Source organism: Pongo pygmaeus, chromosome 15 (assembly GCF_028885625.2).
Source record: "Pongo pygmaeus isolate AG05252 chromosome 15, NHGRI_mPonPyg2-v2.0_pri, whole genome shotgun sequence".
Taxonomy (NCBI): Eukaryota; Metazoa; Chordata; class Mammalia; order Primates; family Hominidae; genus Pongo; species Pongo pygmaeus.
In genome coordinates, this window is record NC_072388.2 from 33,903,765 (window position 1) to 33,923,164 (window position 19,400).

The 19,400-nt window shown below is 36.1% G+C and overlaps 1 protein-coding gene across 6 annotated transcripts in view; it reads right to left on the bottom strand.

The window, feature by feature from the left end:
* The window catches only part of RALGAPA1 (Ral GTPase activating protein catalytic subunit alpha 1), a 277,595-nt gene that overhangs the window by 45,835 nt on the left and 212,360 nt on the right, over positions 1-19,400 (bottom strand). For all 6 annotated transcript variants that reach the window (XM_054447718.2, XM_054447717.2, XM_063651535.1 and 3 more), the window contains one exon: positions 10,107-10,262. In XM_054447718.2, coding sequence (XP_054303693.1) covers positions 10,107-10,262 — 156 coding nt within the window. The remainder of the gene's footprint in view (positions 1-10,106; positions 10,263-19,400) is intronic.

Consider the following 19,400-nt stretch of genomic DNA (forward strand, 5'->3'; position numbering starts at 1 on the left):
GCAATCACTAAAAAGTTAAAAAAAGAAGCATAATTGATATGTTAAGAAAGGAGAGAGAAGGGAATCATATAAAATGCTCAATTAAAACCAGAAAAGGCAGAAAAAGTATAAAAGACAAAAACAGGAACAAAGAACAAGGGCAAAAATAGCAGACGGAAATAGAAAACAGTAAAGAATATAGTAGATATTAATTCAACTATATTAATAATCACTTTAAAAATCAATGTTATAAATAAACCAATTAAAAGAGATTGTCAGAGTGGAGCTAAAAACATATATATTGTCTACATGAAAGCCACCATAAAGACAAATATAGACTAAAAGTAAAAAGATATACCATGCTAACACTAATCAAAAGAAAGCAGGAGTAACTATATTAATTTCAGACAGAACAGACTTCAGAGCAAGAAAGTTATCAGGGATAAAGAGAAGCCTCATATAACAAAGGGGTCAATACTACAAGATGAGATAGCGATTTGCACATGTAGGTGCCTAACAACAAAGCATCAAAATGCATCAAGCAAAAACTGACAGAACTTCAAACTCACACGGAACATTCACCAAGATAGACCACATTCTGGGCCATCAAACACACCTTCGGAAATTCAAAAGAATAGAAATCATAAAATGTCTGCTCTTGAACAATGGAATTAAATTAGAAATCAGTAACACAAAGATAGTTGGAAAACCCCAAAATACCTGGAGATTAAACATACTTCTTAAAAATACATGGGTCAAAGAAGATATCTCAAGAGAAATTAAGAAATATTTTGAAACAAATGAAAATGCAAAAGTTCTGTAAAGAGACAGTGGTGATGGTTGCAAAACACTGTGAGACTACTTAAAGCCAATGAGTTAGTTAAAAATGATTTAAAATGGTTAAAATGAACTTATTCTCTAATAAATCTAGTACATAAAAGTTTCACCACTTCAGAGTACAACTTTAATTAAAACTCAATCATTTTTTTGTATAAGGTTTAAGGAAGGGATCCAGTTTCAGCTTTCTACATATGGCTAGCCAGTTTCCCCAGCACCATTTATTAAATAGGGAATCCTTTCCCCATTGCTTGTTTTTGTCAGGTGTGTCAAAGATCAGATGGTTGTAGATGTGCGGTGTTATTTCTGAGGGCTCTGTTCTGTTCCATTGGTCTATATCTCTGTTTTGGTACCAGTACCATGCTGTTTTGGTTACTGTAGCCTTGTAGTATAGTTTGAAGTCAGGTAGCTTGATGCCTCCAGCTTTGTTCTTTTTGCTAAGGATTGTCTTGGCAATGTGGGCTCTTTTTTGGTTCCACATGAACTTTAAAGTAGTTTTTTCCAATTCTGTGAAGAAAGTCATTGGTAGCTTGATGGGGATGGCATTGAATCTATAAATTACCTTGGGCAGTATGGCCATTTTCATGATATTGATTCTTCCTCTCCATGAGCATGGAATGTTCTTCTATTTGTTTGTGTCCTCTTTTAGTTCGTTGAGTAGTGGTTTGCAGTTGTCCTTCAAAAGGTCCTTCACATCTGTTGTAAGTTGGATTCCTAGGTATTTTATTCTCTTTGAAGCTAATTGTGAATGGGAGTTCACTCATGATTTGGCTTTCTGTTTGTCTATTATTGGTGTATAGGAATGCCTGTGATTTTTGCACATTGATTTTGTATCCTGAGACTTTGCTGAAGTTGCTGGTCAGCTTAAGGAGATTTTGGGCTGAGACAATGGGGTTTTCTAAATATACAATCATGTCATCTGCAAACAGGGACAGGTTGACTTCCTCTTTTCCTAATCGAATACCCTTTATTTCTTTCTCCTGCCTGATTGCCCTGGCCAGAACTTCCAACACTATGTTGAACAGGAGTGGTGAGAGAGGGCATCCTTGTCTTGTACCAGTTTTCAAAGGCAATACTTCCAGTTTTTGCCCATTCAGTATGATATTGGCTGTGGGTTTGTCATACATAGCTCTTACTATTTTGAGATAAGTCCCATCAATACCTAGTTTATTGAGAGTGTTTAGCATGAAGGCTGTTGAATTTTGTCGAAGGCCTTTTCTGCATCTATTGAGATAATCATGGATAATCATGTGGTTTTTGTCTTTGTTTCTGTTTCTATGCTGGATTACGCTTATTGATTTGTGTATGTTGAACCAGCCTTGCATCCCAGGCATGAAGCCAACTTGATTGTGGTACATAAGCTTTTTGCTGTGCTGTTGGATTTGGTTTGCCAGTATTTTATTGAAGATTTTTGCATCGATGTTCATCAGGGATATTGGTCTAAAATTCTCTTTTTTTTGTTGTGTATCTGCCAGGCTTTGGTGTCAGGATGATGCTGACCTCATAAAATGAGTTAGGGAGGATTCCCTCTTTTTCTATCGATTGGAATAATTTCAGAAGGAATGGTACCAGCTCCTCTTTGTACCTCTGGTAGAATTCGGCTGTGAATCCGTCTGGTCCTGGACTGTTTTTGGTTTGTAGGTTATTAATTATTGCCTCAATTTCAGAGCCTGTTATTGGTCTATTCAGGGATTTAACTTCTTCCTGGTTTAGTCTTGGGAGGGTGTATGTGTCAGGAAGGTTTAGTCTTGGGAGGGTGTATGTGTCCAGGAATTTATCCATTTCTTCTAGATTTTCTAGTTTATTTGCGTATAGGTGTTTATAGTCTCTGATGGTAGTAAACTAGTTCAACCATTGTGGAAGACAGTGTGGCGATTCCTCAAGGATCTAGAACTAGAAATACCATTTGACCCAGCCATCCCATTACTGGGTATATACCCAAAGGAGGATAAATCATGCTGCTATAAAGACACATGCATACGTATGTTTACTGCAGCACTATTCACATTAGCAAAGACTTGGGACCAACCCAAATGTCCATCAATGATAGACTGGAGTAAGAAAATGTGGCATATATACACCATGGAATACTATGCAGCCATAAAAAAGGAAGAGTTCATGTCCTTTGTAGGGACATGGATGAAGCTGGAAACCATCATTCTGAGCAAACTATTGCAAGGACAGAAAACCAAATACCGCATGTTCTCACTCATAGGTGAGAATCGAACAATGACAACCTTGGACACAGGGTGGGGAACATTACACACTGGGGCCTGTGGTGGGGTGGGGAGAAGGGGTAGGGATCGCATTAGGAGATATACCTAATGTAAATGATGAGTTAATCGGTGCAGCACACCAACATGGCACATGTATACATATGTAACAAAGCTGCACGTTGTGCACATGTACCCTAGAACTTAAAGTATAATTAAAATAAATAAATAAATAAAACTCAATCATTTAACAACTCTTTTATTTTATTTTTTTGAGATGGAGTCTCACTCTATCACCAGGCTAGAGTGCAGTGGCGCAATCTCAGCTTATTGCAACCTCCGCCTCCTGGGTTCAAGCGATTCTCCTGCCTCAGCCTCCCGAGTAGCTGGCACTACAGGCGCGTGCCACCACACCCAGCTAGTTTTTGTATTTTTAGTAAAGATGGGGTTTCACCATGTTGGCCAGGATGCTCTCAATTTCTTGACCTCATGATCCATCAATCTCTTGACCTCATGTTCCGCCTGCCTCGGCCTCCCAAAGTGCTGGGATTACAGGCGTGAGCCATCGCTCCCAGCCAACAACTCTTAAATGGTGCTATCATGCCTAAAATTTGTCTTATTTGCTATGATAAAGGATTATTAAACATCCATTTCAGATGCTTCTTTGAAAATAATTTAGGACCCTTGTGACTATTTTGAGGGAAACAGGCATCTTATTTGACATTTCTACAAAGGTCACAGGAATAAAGTATCAAGTGCCATATAATTACCGAGTTTAATACAGTGAAGTAAAAATATCCTGACATAGTTTTCTTTAACAAAAAAGTCATTTTAATAGAAAATAATCTACTTTGTTCCACTTTTAGGTTTGCAATCTAAGATACTAGTAATTTTTACAAATAAAACCATGATGAGATATCCTATTAGAATGACTATTATCAAAAAGACAAAATGTAACGGCAAGGATGTGGAAAAAAGGGGACTTTGTTACATAGGTGGTGAGAATTTAAATTAGTACAGGCATTATGGAAAACAGTATGGGGGTTCTTCAAAAAATTAAAAATAAGAACTATCATTATGATCCAGCAATCCAACTACTGGGTATATATCCAGAGAAAATGAAATCAGTATGTCAAAGAGATTATCTGCACACTCACGTTCAGTGCAGCCTTATTCACAATAACCAGGATATGGAATCAATCTAAGAGTCCATCAATTGATGAATGGATAAAGAAAATGTGGTACATATACAAAACGGAACACTATTCAACCTTACAAATGAGGGAAATCCTGTCATTTATAAAAACATGGATTAACCTGAAGGACATTATGTTAGGTAAATTAAGCCAGGCACAAAAAGACAAACCATGATCTCACTTTTAAGTGGAATCTAAAAAAGTTGAACTTATAGAAAGATGGAGTACAGTAAGTCCTCACAATGTCATCAATAGGTTCTTGGAAACTGCAGCTTTAAGCAAAACATATAGCAGGCCTTCAAATAATGTCATATCCTTCATAGTTTCATTATAAGGTTGATGATAAAATACAATTGGTTTCATTATATGTCATTTTCCTTAAATGGAGAGAGTCAGCGCTTATGGGGAAGAGTTTGAAAATGGAGAGAAGCTGGTCGAGGGACACAAAATTTCAGTTAGGAGGAATGAGTTAAAGAGAGCTATTGTACAACATAATGACTATAGTTAAGAACAACATGCTGTATACTTGAAAATTGCTAAGAGAATAGATTTTAAGTGTTCTCAGCATGAAAAACTGGTATGTGAGGTAATGCATATTTTAATTAGCTTGATTTAGCTATTCCACAATGTTTACATATATCAAAATGTGTTGTATATCATAAATATATACAATTTCAATTTATCAATTAAAAAATAAATGTTTAAAAAAGAAATATATGAGAAATATACTTAAAACAGTCACTATTGTAGGACAGTAAAATAGTAATATATTATTAATTTTAGACTCTGCATTGGGGTTTAAAAATTATGCCCATGGAGTCCTGATTAAATTTATTTATTTATTTATTTATTTATTTATTTTTGAGACAGTGTTTCACTCTGTCACTGAGGCTGGAGTGCAGTGGTGCAATCTTGGCTCACTGCAGCCTCAAGCTCCTGGACTCAAGCAATCTTTCCACCTCAGTCTCCAAATAGCTGGGACTACAGGCATGCACCACCATGCCTGGCTAATCTTTTTTTGTAAGGACAAGGTGTCACTATGTTACCCAGACTGATCTCGAACTCCTGGGCTTGAGCAATCCTCCCACCTTAGCCTCCCAAAGTGCTGGGATTACAAGTGTGAGCCACTGTGCCTGGCTTATTTATCTTTTTACACTATACTTATAACTGTGTCTACTTTGGGTATAATTTATTTTCACAGAGATTTAAGATAAATTCCTGGAACAAATGGTTTATGTGAAGTTTTAACAAATCTTTATTCCAATCCTATTTAACATCATATACTATTATCAGTATTGATGTCTTATCTTGTACTTCTAAAAAGCATATCCAAAAAATTCTGTAGCAAACTTTTCACTGAATATGCTTTCCTAGACTTATTAATTACCTCTACCCCACCACTCATTGCAATCTAATTAGTACCCATATATCAGTTTTCCTAGCTATTATCCATTTATTAGGCAATTTCTAACAATATTCTAAAATGTAAACAAAAGGCATAAAAGGTAGTTGATACAGTTTGCCTTTGTGTCCCCAACCAAATCTCATCTTGAATTGTAATCACTGGGTATTGAGAGAGGAACCTGGTGGGAGGTGATTGGATCATGGTGGCAGTTTTCCCTATGCTGTTCTAGTGGTAGTGAGTTCTCATGAAAGCTGATGGTTTTATAAGGGTTTGACAGTTACTCCTTCACATGCTCACACTCTCTGTTGCCTGCCGCCACATAAGTGTGCCTGATTCCCCTTCTACCATGATTTTAAGTCTTCTGAGCACCCCCCAGCCATATGGAACTGTGTGTCAATTAAACCTCTTTTCTTTATAAATTACCCAGTCTCAGTATTCTTTATAGCAATGTGAAAACAGACCAATACAGTAGTCAATCAAATCTTATAAAAGATTTGTAAAGAGTCCTAAACTTTCTTTTAAAAACAGTATGTTAATAACCCTGTTTCAAAGCTTATTAGCGAAGTGTGAAGAGCTTTGATATCAGGCAACAGAGTATCAAGTGAAATGGCTGATCATGTTCAGTTGGTTACATTTAGTAATACTTTTGGATAAACTGAGGATAGGATTTTCGGTAGAACCCTGGGGCAAAAACAAACAAACTGAGAAGAAAGAGGAGAAGGAAGAGTAAAGGAGAAATGTTGGATAAAGTTTTACTTTTAAAAATGTTTCTCACAAAACCAAATATGAGTTGAACACATAAAACTGTACTCTGAGGTATCTCTGTAGCTACAATGACTTTTCCACGGCTGTGTGAGATACAGCAAAATGGTAGTGTAAATTTTAACAGTTGTGGACCATCAATATCATTCTATGATATCCCTTACAGATTCTAAGGTAGCAAGATTTATTTCAATTAAGTAACACTTATTTGTTACATTAGTTTTAGCTCAAATGTATGGGATACAGCATGTTATATTTTAAGTGCTTTGTATGTATGTATGTATGTGTTTTTCTGAGTCAGGGTCTCACTTTGTCACCCAGGTTGGAGTGTAGTGGTGTGACCATGGCTCACTGTAGCCTGGACATCCCAGGCTCAAGCAATCCTCCCACAGTAGCCTCCTGAGTAATTGGGACTATAGGTACATGCTACCATGCCCGGCTAATTTTTAAATTTTTGGCAGGGGGTCTTGCTATGTTACTCAGGCTGGTCTCAAACTCTTGGGCTGAAGCAATCCTTCCACCTTGGCCTTCCAAAGTGCTGGGATTACAGGCATAAGCCACCACACCTGGCCTGGAATAATTTCTATTTTATTTTTTCCTCTCCCTCAATCAATATAAACATTGTATCTGAGTCCATGTACTAAGGGCCTTGAAATATAATTTTACCAATGTAAACAAACACAGAAATCTTTCAATTTGTTATATCCCTTGATACAGTTTGGCTCTGTGTCCCCAACTAAATCTCATCTCAAATTGTAATCCACATGTGTCAAGGGAGGAACCTGGTGGGAGGTGACTGGATTATGGGGAAGATTTCAACTGTGCTGTTCTTGTGATAGAGAATGAGTTCTCATGAGAGCTGATGGTTTTAAAGTGTGGCACTTCCCCTTTGTTCACTCTCTTGCCTGCAGCCATGTAAGATATACCTTGCTTCCCCTTTGCCTTTTGCCACGATTGTAAGTTTCCTGAGGCCTCTCCAGCCTTGTGGAACTGTAAGTCAATTACCCCTCTTTTGTTTATAAATCACCCAGTCTCAGGCAGTATCTTTATAGCAGTCTGAAAACAGACTAATATATCCCTATTTTCTTGAAGGTAAATCCTTTGTTAAGACTGTAACCAATCAGAAATGAAAGTGAAGACATTACAACAGACACTTCAGAAATAAGAAGGATTATAAAGGACTATTATGAACAACTGTATGCCAACAAATTGGATAACCTAGAGGAAATGGGTAAGTTTCTAGAATAAAACAGCCTACCAAAATTGAATCAGGAAGAAATGGAAAGTCTGAACAGACCAACAACAAAGAGATTGAAGAATTAATTAGAAACCTTCAACAAAAAGCCCAGAACTAGACAGCTTCACAGCTGAATTCTACCAAACATTCAAAGAATTATTACCAATATTTAAACTCTTCCAAAAAATAGAGTGAGGGGGAATACTTCCAAACATTTTATAAAGCCAGCATCCCCTCGATCCCTAAGCTAGACAAAGACACCAGAAGGAAAGAAAACTACAGGTCAATTTCTCTGATGAACACTGATGCAAAAATCCTCAATAAAATATTAGCAAACTGAACCAATCCAACAATATATCAAAAAGATTATACATCCAGACGAAGTGGGACTTATCCCTGGCATGCAAGGCTGATTTAACATACACAAATCAATCGATGTGATACATCACATTAACAGAATAATAGTTAAAAACTATGTGATCATGTGATCATCTCAACTGATGTAGAAAAAGCATTCAACTAAGTCCAACATCATTTATTGAGTAAAACTCTTGACAGTTTAGGTATAGAAGGAAAGTTCTTCAACACAATAAAGGCAACTTATGAAAAACCCATCACTAACATTATAACCAATGAGGAAAAACCGAAAGCTTTTCTATTAACATCTGATACAGGGCAAGGATGCCCACTTTTGCTGCATATATTCAAGATAGTACTGGAAGTACTAGCAAGAACAACCAGAGAAGAAAAAGAAATATAAGGCATCCAAATCAGAACAGAAAAAGTGAAATTATCTTTATTTGCAGATGACATGATATGCTATGTAGAAAGCCCCAGAGATTCCACAAAAATTTTTCACAAGGGCACCAAGAAGATCAACAGGGAAAAGATGGTCTCTTCAACATGGTCTTGGGAAAATGGCATTTCCACATGGAAAAGAATAAAACTGAATCCTATCTTACACCATACACAAAAATCAACTTAAAATGGGGAAAAGACCAAAATATAAGACATGAAACCTAGAAGAGGACATAGAAGAAAAGCTCCTTGATACTGGCCTTGGCAATGATTTTTTGGACATCACACCAAAAGCTCAGGCTACAAATACAAAAATAAATAAATGGTACTACATAAAACTAAAAAGCTTCTGCAGAACAAAGGTAACAGTCAACAAAATGAAAAGGCACCCTACAGGGGGAAAACATATTTGCAAACTGCTTATCTATTAAGGGATTAATATCTAAAATTTATAAGGGTCTTATAAGTCAATAGCAGAAAAACAAATAAACAGATTAAAAACTGGGCAAAGGACCTAAACAGATATTTATTCAAAAACATAAAAATGGTGAACTGGTATATGAAAAGGCTCAACAATCACATTAATCATCACAGAAATGCAAATTAAAACCACTATGAGATATCACTTTATACTCATTAGAATGCTATTGCCAAAAAGGTAAGAGATAACAAACATCGGTAAGGATGTGGAGAAAGGGGAACACTAGTACACTGTCGGTAGAAACGTAGACTATACAGCAATTATGAAAAAAAAAAAAAAGTAAAGAGGTTCTTAAAGAAATTAAACATAGAACTACCATATGACCTAGTAAACCTTTTTCTGGGCATATACGCAAAGGAAATGAAATCACCACCTCAAATCACCACCTCCTCAGGACATCTGCATTCCTATGTTCACTGCAGTATTATTCACAATAACCAAGATATGCAAAACTGTCCATCAATGTACAAATTGATAAAATGTGGTATATATGCATACAATGTAATATTATTCAACCTTAAAAAAGGAGATTCTGCCACTTGCTACACATGAATGGACTTGGAGGACACTATGTGTCCTAAGGGAAATAAGCCAGACACAGAAAGAAAAAATATTGCATGGTATCACTTATATGTGGAATCTAAAAAAAAAAAATAAAGGAGAAAATATACAGAGATAGAGAACAACACAGTGGTTACCACGGGTGGAGCGGGGTATGAAATGGGGACAAGGAGCTCAAAGGATACAAAGTAGCACATATGTAGGATGAACAAGTCTAGAGATTTAACGCACAATAAAAATTGTATGGTATTTGGAATTTTGTTAAATAAGTAGATTTTAGCTGCTCTTGTCATACACACATAAAAAAACTAGGTGAGATGATAGATATGTTAATTTGCTTCAATATAGTAACCATTTTATTATCTACATGTATCCCACAACATTTCATGTTGTAAACCCTAAATATACACAATAAAGTTTATTTTAAAAAAAGACTGCAACCTTTAACCATATCATTGTTTCTTAAAGAAAACATAGTTTGCTGTACAACCACCCTATTTTCAAGACAGCACTGGGTGGAGTGGTGTACTATAATCAGAAACAGTGCTTGATCAATTCGATTTCTTACTTACGTATTTTCTGTATTAACTGTCTCAATTATGAGCATTTTAATTGGAAAGCACTTCTCAGCACTTACTTTTTTGGTCAAAGAATCATCAGAATCAGAAGGCATTCTTGTTGACACGTGAAATATTACTTCTACTGTAGAGGTAGCAAAATATGGAGTGGTCAATCCAGTGCTTTTGTTTTTTTGTAGTCCTCCCATAAAACCACAATGGTTTGTAAGATTTACCTAGAAGTAATGAAGAGCCACATAAATTAATTAAACAAAATCCAAACACACTACTGAGAAAGACTCAAACTTCTTGCTTAAGAAAAAAATTGGGAACAAAGTCTTTTGCATGTTATCAACCAATACTTAATCTAGAATTGTTAGAATTGATTTGTTTGTACTGGTACTTTTTAAGTATTTTAGGATTTCTAATTAGTAGGAGTTAACTAGGAAAGGTATCAACTGCTGTGTACTATGCATCTTTTGTTAGCCTGCCAGATGTTAATGGTAAACTATAAAGGCTGTCAGAGCACACCAAGGTCAGGGAGAAAAAAATCAAGTATGGAAATAGTTTGGGGAAAAGTTAAAACAGTAATACCAGTCTGACAGAATGATTAATTCGGTGTGTTGTATTTACTAACAAAACTGGCTTCCTGATTTGTTAGTACTTATTACAGTCCACAACAAAAATTAGAAATGCAGAACTTAATTACAGTTTAGTTACATTTAAAAAACAACAAAGTGATCTGTAAAAAGATTTTAAAACAATTTTTATTTTCTGATTATAAATATAATACATGTTAATATCAGGGTTGTTGCATTGGATGATATTCCCCGGACCTGTGTGATGCACAGAAGCCAAGAATTTGTGTTCATTACAGAAAAGTAGGGAAATATAGGAGAATAAAAAAAAATTGAAAATCACCAGTATTTCCCTACTTAGAGAAAACCATTTATATATATGCTTTGCAATTAAAAAATGAGAATAACAGGTAAAATGGAGAATTACAAAAAAAATCCCTGCACCATGTGAACTGAACACATCTCAAATATCAGTGTCAGTTACTAATGACTGAATACATATATGATTAAGATTTTTGTGCCATTACTGTAAGATTACCTCAATCTCTTCCAGTTTAAAATTTATTTTTAACTCAGTAATACATTTATATAATTAAAAATTTTAAAGTATTAAAAAAGCATACCAAAATTCTTCCTTCCATGTCTCTCGCCTGCAACTACTCAGTTACCTTCTCAGAAAGCAATTTAAGTATCTTTAGAAAAATATTATCTGCATATATAATTAAATTCTTTTATGTTTGTATGCACACATCCATGCACGTTTGTGTGCACATACACACAGTACATGCATATAAAACATTCTGCATCTTGCTTTTGGAATTAATATACCTTGAAAAACACTCCTTATTAGTAAGTAAAGAGATTCCTCATTTTTGGTTCCTGGCTTCACAGAAGTTCATTTTACTGAGGCACAATCATTTAGTCCCCTACTTGAAGGATATTTAGGTTGTTTTCTGTCTTTTGCTATCACAGTCAATGCTGCAGCAAATAACACTGAACTCATATCTTGTTCCATTTGTGAAAGTACAGCTACGGACAAATAGTTAAACGTGAAACTTTAAGTCAAAGGGCATGTGGACTTCTAATTTCAAAACACACTACCAAGTTGCCCTCCACAGATGCCACCAACAATGTATGAGAATGCCTGTTTCTCTCATATCCTTTCAAATATAGTATATTGTCACACTTTATGATCTTTGCTAATCTGATAAGTGACAAATGGTATCTCCAGGTAGATTTTTTGTTTTGTTTTACTTTAGTTCAGAAAGTTACTTATTTTCAAGTCAATTCTCTGATAACGTAAAGGAGAAAGTCTCAGTTTAGTGTTCCTTTGCTGTAAACACTTCACATTTGCTGATCTCTATTTTTTAAATTAAACATCTGGACAGTCATATGAAGAAATGAAAAAATTAAAAAGAAATACCATGTACACTTTACCCAGAGCCCCCCAGTGCAAAACTCTATCACCACCAGGATACTGATGACAGTGATATAGTTAAGACAGCATGTTCAAAAATTCAAGAATCCCCCATATTGCCCTCTTATGTGAGCCATACCCACTTCCCTCCTACTCTATCCCCTCCTTAACCCCTGGCAATCACTCACTCATCTGTTCCTCACTTCTATAACTATCATTTCAAGAATGTTGTATGAATTAAAGGACATAGGATGTAACCCTTTCAAGTGTTTGGAGATTTTCCTGTTAACTTTTTGTTAACGATTTCAAGTTTGATTCCATTGGGGTTCAAGGACATACTCTATTAAATTTCAATGCTTTTAAATTTGTTGAGGCTTGTTTTATGGCCCAGGATATGATCTGTCTTGGTATATGTTCTGTGGGAACTTGAAAATAACGTATATTCTGCCATTGTTGGGTGGAATATTTTACATATGTAGATTAGATCTTGTTGGTAGCTGCTGTTGTTGAATTCCTCCATGTACTTGCTGATTTTGTCTAGTTTTTCTCTTAACTGTTGAGGAGTGAAGTCTCCAACTATAATTGTGAATTTCTCTATTTCTTCTTTCAGTTCTATCAGCTTTTGTGTCACATATTTTGTAGCTCTGTTATTTGGTGCACGCACATTTAGCATTGCTATGTCTTCTTGGTGAACTGATCCTTCTATAATTATATAATGTCCTTCTGGTCTCCAGTAATTTTCTTTGCTCTAAAGTTGATCTGATATTAATGCAGTCACTCTGGCTTTTCTTTGGTTGATGTTTGCACAATATAACTTTTTCTATCCTTTTACTTTCTGCCAGTCTATATTGTTTTATATATATATATATATATTATTTATTTATTTATTTTTTGAGATGGAGTCTCGCTCTTGTCACCCAGGCTGGAGTGCAGTGGCGTGATCTTGGCTCACTGCAACCTCCACCTCCTGGGTTCAAGCAATTCTCCTGCCTCAGCCTCCTGAGTAGCTGGGATTACAGGTGTTTGCCACCACGCTCAGCTAATTTTTATACTTTTAGTAGAGAGGGGGTTTCGTCATGTTGGCCAGGCTGGTCTTGAACTCCTGGCCTCAGGTGATCCACCCACCTTGGCCTCCCAAAGTGTTGGGATTACAAGCATGAGCCACCGTGCCCAGCCTATATTCTTATATTTCAAGTGAGTTTCTTTTAGGTAACACATAGGTGGGTCATATTTTTTAATCCACTCTGTCAATCTCTGTCTTTTAATTGGTACATTTAGATCATTTATATTTCATGTAATTATTGACAGGTTAGGGCTTAAGCTTGCCATCTTATTTTCTGTTTTTCATTTCTCTGTTTTATTTTTCCTGCCTCCTGTGGCTAACTTGAACATTTTCTAGAACTCTGTTTTTAACTATCATTCTTTTGAGTGTACACTGTTGTATACTTTTGTAGTGGTTGCTCTATGTGTTACATTATATATACATAACTTATCACAGCCTACTAGTGTTGTCATTTTACCTGTTTAAGTAACCCTACCTTACTATATGTTCCTTTGCCATCCCTGTTTGAAATATAATTGTCATAAATATTTCCTCTACATATATTTGAAAACACATCAGACAGTGTTATAATTTTTGCTTCAACAGTCAAAAATAATTAAGACAACTCAAGATGAGAAAGCACAGTGATTGTATCTATCCATATTTTTCTTGCCATGGTCTGCCTTCCTGATGTTTCAAAATTCCTCCTTTTATCATTTCTTTTCTATTAATAAAACTTCTTTCAGTGATTGTTTTAGGGTAGGTCTGCTAGTAACAAGTTCTCTAAGTTTCTCTTCATTTGAGAATGTTTTGACCTTCTCTTCATTCCTGAAGGATATGTTTGCGAGCTATCAGATTCTGGGTCTGCTGGGCACAGTGGCTCATGCCTGTAATCCCAGCACTTTGGGAGGGGGAGGTGGGAGGATTGCCTGAGACCAGGAGTTTGAGACCAGCCTGGCCAACATGGTGAAACCCTGTCTCTACCAAAATTACAAAAAAAATTAGCTGGGTATGGTGGCGCATGACTGTAATCCCAGCTTCGTCGGGAGGCTGAGGCACAAGAATCGCTTGAACCCAGGAGGTGGAGGTTGCAATGAGCCGAGATCATGCCACTGCACTCCAGCCTGAATGACAGAGCAAGACTCTACCTCAAAACAAACAGACAAATAAACAAACAAAAAACAGATTCTGGGTTGACAGTTCTTTTTTCTTTCAGCACCTGGCTCCCACAGTTTCTGATAAGAAATTTGCTATCTTTTTAATAGTTTCCCCCCACAGATAAGGTACACTTTTTCTCTGGATGCTTTCAAGAATTTTTGTCTTTAGCTTTCAGAAATTAAATTATGATGTGTGTTACTATAGATTTCTTTTGATTTATCCTGTTTGGGTTTCACCGAGCTTTTTGAATCTGCAGCTTTATGTCTCTCACCAAATTCAGGAAGTTTTCAGCACTTTCTTCAAGTATTTCAAGTACTTTTTCAGGCCCAGGCTCTTTCTCCTCTCCTTCCTAGACTCAGATAACAGAATGCTAGATTTTTTTTTTGTTGTTGTTAATGTCCCTCAGGTCCCTGATGCTCTGTTCATTATTTTTAGGTTTTTCTTTTCCTTTTTTTTCTCTTTTTCTTTTTTTTCCTTTTTTTTTTTTTTTGAGACAGATGAGAGAGGGTCTGCTCTGTCACCCAGGCTGGAGAGCAGTGACATGATCTTTACTCACTGTAACCTCCACCTCTGGGACTCAAGCAATCCTCCCATCTCATCCTCCCAAGTAGCTGGGATCACAGGTGCCCGCCACCACACCTGGTTAATTTTTGTGTATTTTTGGAGAGATGGGATCTCACTATGTTGCCCAGGCTGGTCTCAAAACTCCTGGCTCAAGCAATCTCCAGCTTCAGCCTCACAAAATGCTAGGGTTACAGGTGTAAGCTACCATGCCCAGCCTAAGTTTATTTTCTGTGCTGTTCAGGCTGTTTCTACTGTTTTATCTTCCAGTTTACTGATTCTTCTGTACCCCCATTCCCACTCCACTTGGTTGTTGGGTACAACTACAAAGGCTTTTATTTCAGTGATTACATTTTTCACTCTATAACTTTCATTTAGTTGTTCTTTACATTTTCTATTTCTTTGCTGAGACTATTTTTCATTTGTTTCAATTGTGTTACCAATTACTGAAGCATTTCTATCAAGGTTGTTTTAAATATTTGTAATCTTGGTGTGGGCATCTGCTGTTTTTTTTAAAATTCAGTTTGAGATCTTCCTGGTTCTGGATATGATGTGTAATTTTTTATTGAAATGTACACATTTTCATAAGACTCTGGATCTTATTTAAAATTCCTGTTTTAGCTGGTTGTTTGAAGACTCTGCTGTATGAGGGAAAAGAGCAGAGAATCAGGTGAAAGTGCTGACTTGTTTCTGCCAGGTGGAGGTAAAATTATATGTTCCCTACTCAATCTCTGTTGACACCTGGGAAGCAGGGAAGATCCTCATTACTGATATGTGGAGGCAGGAGTTCTGGCTTCCTATGTGATGTTCACTGACACAGTGGTAAGGGTGACCTCACTACTGCTGGGTGATGGTAAAAGTCCCAATTCTCCATGAGGCCTCCTCTGAAATGACTCCAGTGGAGAGCAGGTGCCTCAGTAATATTGGTGGCGATGGAATTCTATGTTTCCCATGTAGTCTCCACTGACACTTGGGTGTGAATGGGAGACTACCAACTGGTAGACATGAAAGTCTTGGATTTCTACTTGGCCTTCTCTGGCACTATTTGATACTAGCCCAGTGTGGTGTTGGGGGCACCTCATTACATACAGCCTCATGAAGATGGAAGTCTAGGCTCCTTACCTGACCTTTGCTGTCAGGTTGGGGATGGGGTCAAGGAATTGTCTGTGGTGTTTGGCTGCAGTAGTGCAGTTATTATCTAAATGTTTTTCTGCCTTTTTAGGTTGCTCCTTTCCTGGTCCTTTGGCTAGAAAGAGCAGGCTTTGGTTGGTGCTTTTTGTTTGCACCCATTGGTGTTTCTAGGTTGCTGACTTCTTCAGCTCCAAATCTGGGATATATGAGGCAAAAAAGAAAACCCAGAAAATGCACCACTATGTCATTCTTCCGTCCTAAAGTCCCTAGTTATTCTGTCTTCTCTCCATCTTTCAGAGTCTTCTTATGCTTGTTTTATATGTAATGTCTTATGCTTACTGTACTCAGTAGGAAGAATATAGAAAGTAAATCTATTTGACTTTCCCAGAAGTGGAAATCTCCTCTGTACAATTTAGTGGATTTCAGGATATTCACAGTTAAGTGCAATCATCACTACAGTCAATTACAGAACACTTTCATCACTTCCCAAAGAAACCCCGTATCTTTTAGTTGTCACCCCCCTCCTCCCTCATGCCCCTAACTAGCCCTAAGCAACCATTAACCTACTTTCTGTCTCTATAAATATACCTATTGTGGATATTACATATAAACGGACCATTAATATGTGATCTTGATGATTGGTTTCTTTCATTTAGCACAATGTTTTCAAGGTACATTCATGCTGTAGCACATAATCACTTTGTTCCTTTTTATGACCAAATAATATTCCCTTTTATTGGATACACCACAGTTTAGCCATTCATCCATTGATGGACATCTGGGTTGTTTCTACCATTTTGCTAGAGTAAATAATGCTGCCAAGAACATTCATGGCCAGGCTTTTGCATGGACATATGCTTTCATTTCCCTTGGGCATATACTTTGGGGGTAGAACTGGTCACACGGCAACTCAACATTTAACTGTTTGATGAACTGCCAGAATGTTTTCCACAGTGGTTGCACATTTTACATACCTACTAGCAGTGTATGAGGGTTCAGATTGCTCCTAATCCTAGCCAACAGTTGTTATTACCTGACTTTCTGATTGTAGTTATCTTAATGGGTGTGAAATGATACCTACTATGGTTTTGATTTGCATTTCTCCGACAGCAAAGGATGTTGAGCATCTTTTCATGCGCTTATTGGTCATATATATTTTCTGGAGAAATGTCTATTAGGTCCTTTGATCATTTTTTAGTTGGGTACCTTCTAATCATTGATTTGTATAACTTGTTTGTATATTCTAGATACTAGTCTCTTATCAGACTTCACCTTGAAGCACAAAAATTTTAATTTTAATAAAGTACAATTGTATGGTTTTGTCTTTGTTGCTCATGCTTTGTGTCTTATCTAAAAATCCTTTGCAAAATCCAAGATGATGAGGATTTACTCCTATATTTTCTTCTAAAGTTTTAAAATTCTAGGTCTTACATTTAGCTCTGTGATCCATTTGGAGTTAATTTTTGTATATGGTATGGAGTAAGAGTCTGGTTTCATTCTTTGCATATGGCTCATAGTCTCAGCACCATTTGTTGAAAAGACTATTCTTTCTCCATTGGATGGTTGTGGCACCCTTGTCAAAAACGGCTGACCACAAATATGGGGTCTATTTCTGGACTCTCAATTCTATTCCACTGATCTATATGTCTATCCTTGTACCAGCAGTACCACACTATCTTCTTTTTTTTTTTTTTTTCCTAAGTTCTGCCCCAGGATCTATCCACGCTACCTTGAGTAGCATAGCTCTGTAGTAAGTTTTGAAATCAAGAAGTGTAAATCTTCCTAACTTGTTCTTTTTCATGTCTCCCTTGCTTTTACTAATACTTTTATGGTATTTTACTTTTTTTAACAGAAAATCTACTTAGGATGTTTTTTATACTTTTCAAAGCATTTTCACATACATAAGCTCAATTGAACTTCACATCATCTCTGTTGGGTAAAAAAGTATACTACACCTTTGACAAATAAGCAAAGAGGCATACAGAGCTTAAATAACTCACTTAAGGTAAAACAGCAGGTTAATATGATCCATCAATTCCACTACTGGGTATTTATTCAAAGAAAAGGAAATCAGTATATCAAACGGATACCTGCACTGCCATATTTATTGCAGCTTTATTCACAACAGCCAAGATATGGAAATAACGTAAATATCCATCAACAGATGAATGAATAAAGAAAATGTGGTAGGCATACACAATGCAATACTATTCAGCCATAAAAAGGAATGGAATCCTATCATTTGCAGAAGCATGGATAGAATTGGAGGTCATTATGTTAAGACAAATAAACCAGACACAGAAAGACAAACATAACATGTTCTCACTCATATGTGGGAGCTAAAAAAGTTGATCTCATGGAGGTAAAGAATAGAATGACAGTTACCAGAGGCAGGTAAAGGTGGTGGTTGTGGTGTGGAGATGAAGATAGGTTGGCTAATGAATACAAAACTTATAGTGAGATAGAAGGAATAAGTCTTACTGTTCAATAGCACATTAGCATGATTGTAGTTAACAACAATATATTATGTCAAAATAGCTAGAAGAGGAGATTTGAAATGTTCCCAACACAAACAAATGATAAATGTTTGAAGTGATGGGTATCCTAAATACCCTGAACTGATCACTACACATTGTATGCACTTATCAAAATTATATTTTCCACATAAATATGTACAATTATTATGTAGAAATAAAAATTTTTAAAAGAAATGAAGTCAGTAAAAACATACTGATCTAAATACTACCAACAACCACCTTGACCTAATTGACATACCTAGTTCATTACACTCAATAACTACAGAATATACACATTGTTTTCAAGGGAATAGGGTACCTATACTGGGATATACTATATTTCAAAATACTGATATCTTACAGAGTATGTTCTGTGATCACAATGGTATAGAATTAGGTATCAATAATGATGTCTAGAAAAAACTCACATACTTTGAAATTAAACTACACATTTATAAAAAAGCTATGTATCCCAAGGAAAAAATCATTAAAAAATAGGTTAGATTAGCCATAAAAATCTATATAAAACACTAAAGGCTGACATATCAGACACTGTGAAAGGCACTGGGAATTAAAAAAAAAAAAAATCACTGAGATGAAAATGCCTGCCCTCTAGAAGCTTATGGTCTAATGCAGTGCTCTTTAACAATTTTGCTCATATACTCTCTATAGCAATTTTGGGAAACTATTAAATTGAAAACTGTAATAAAAATTTTTATCAAAAGTTTAAATGGTAGCCAAGGATACAATTTCCAGTGTACTATATAATAAATACATGTGCTTTAAGTATATTTTCATCAAAATCCTGGAGCTACAGATTTGGCTGATTCAATATATGTAAAATGTCTGGTATTAAATTGATCACAAGCCAATTAGCCATATCAAATTTACTTGCTGTTAGAACATGTCTGGTACTTCATTTTTCAATTCAAATAAACATACTTATACAAATCCTTATGACAAATACCTGC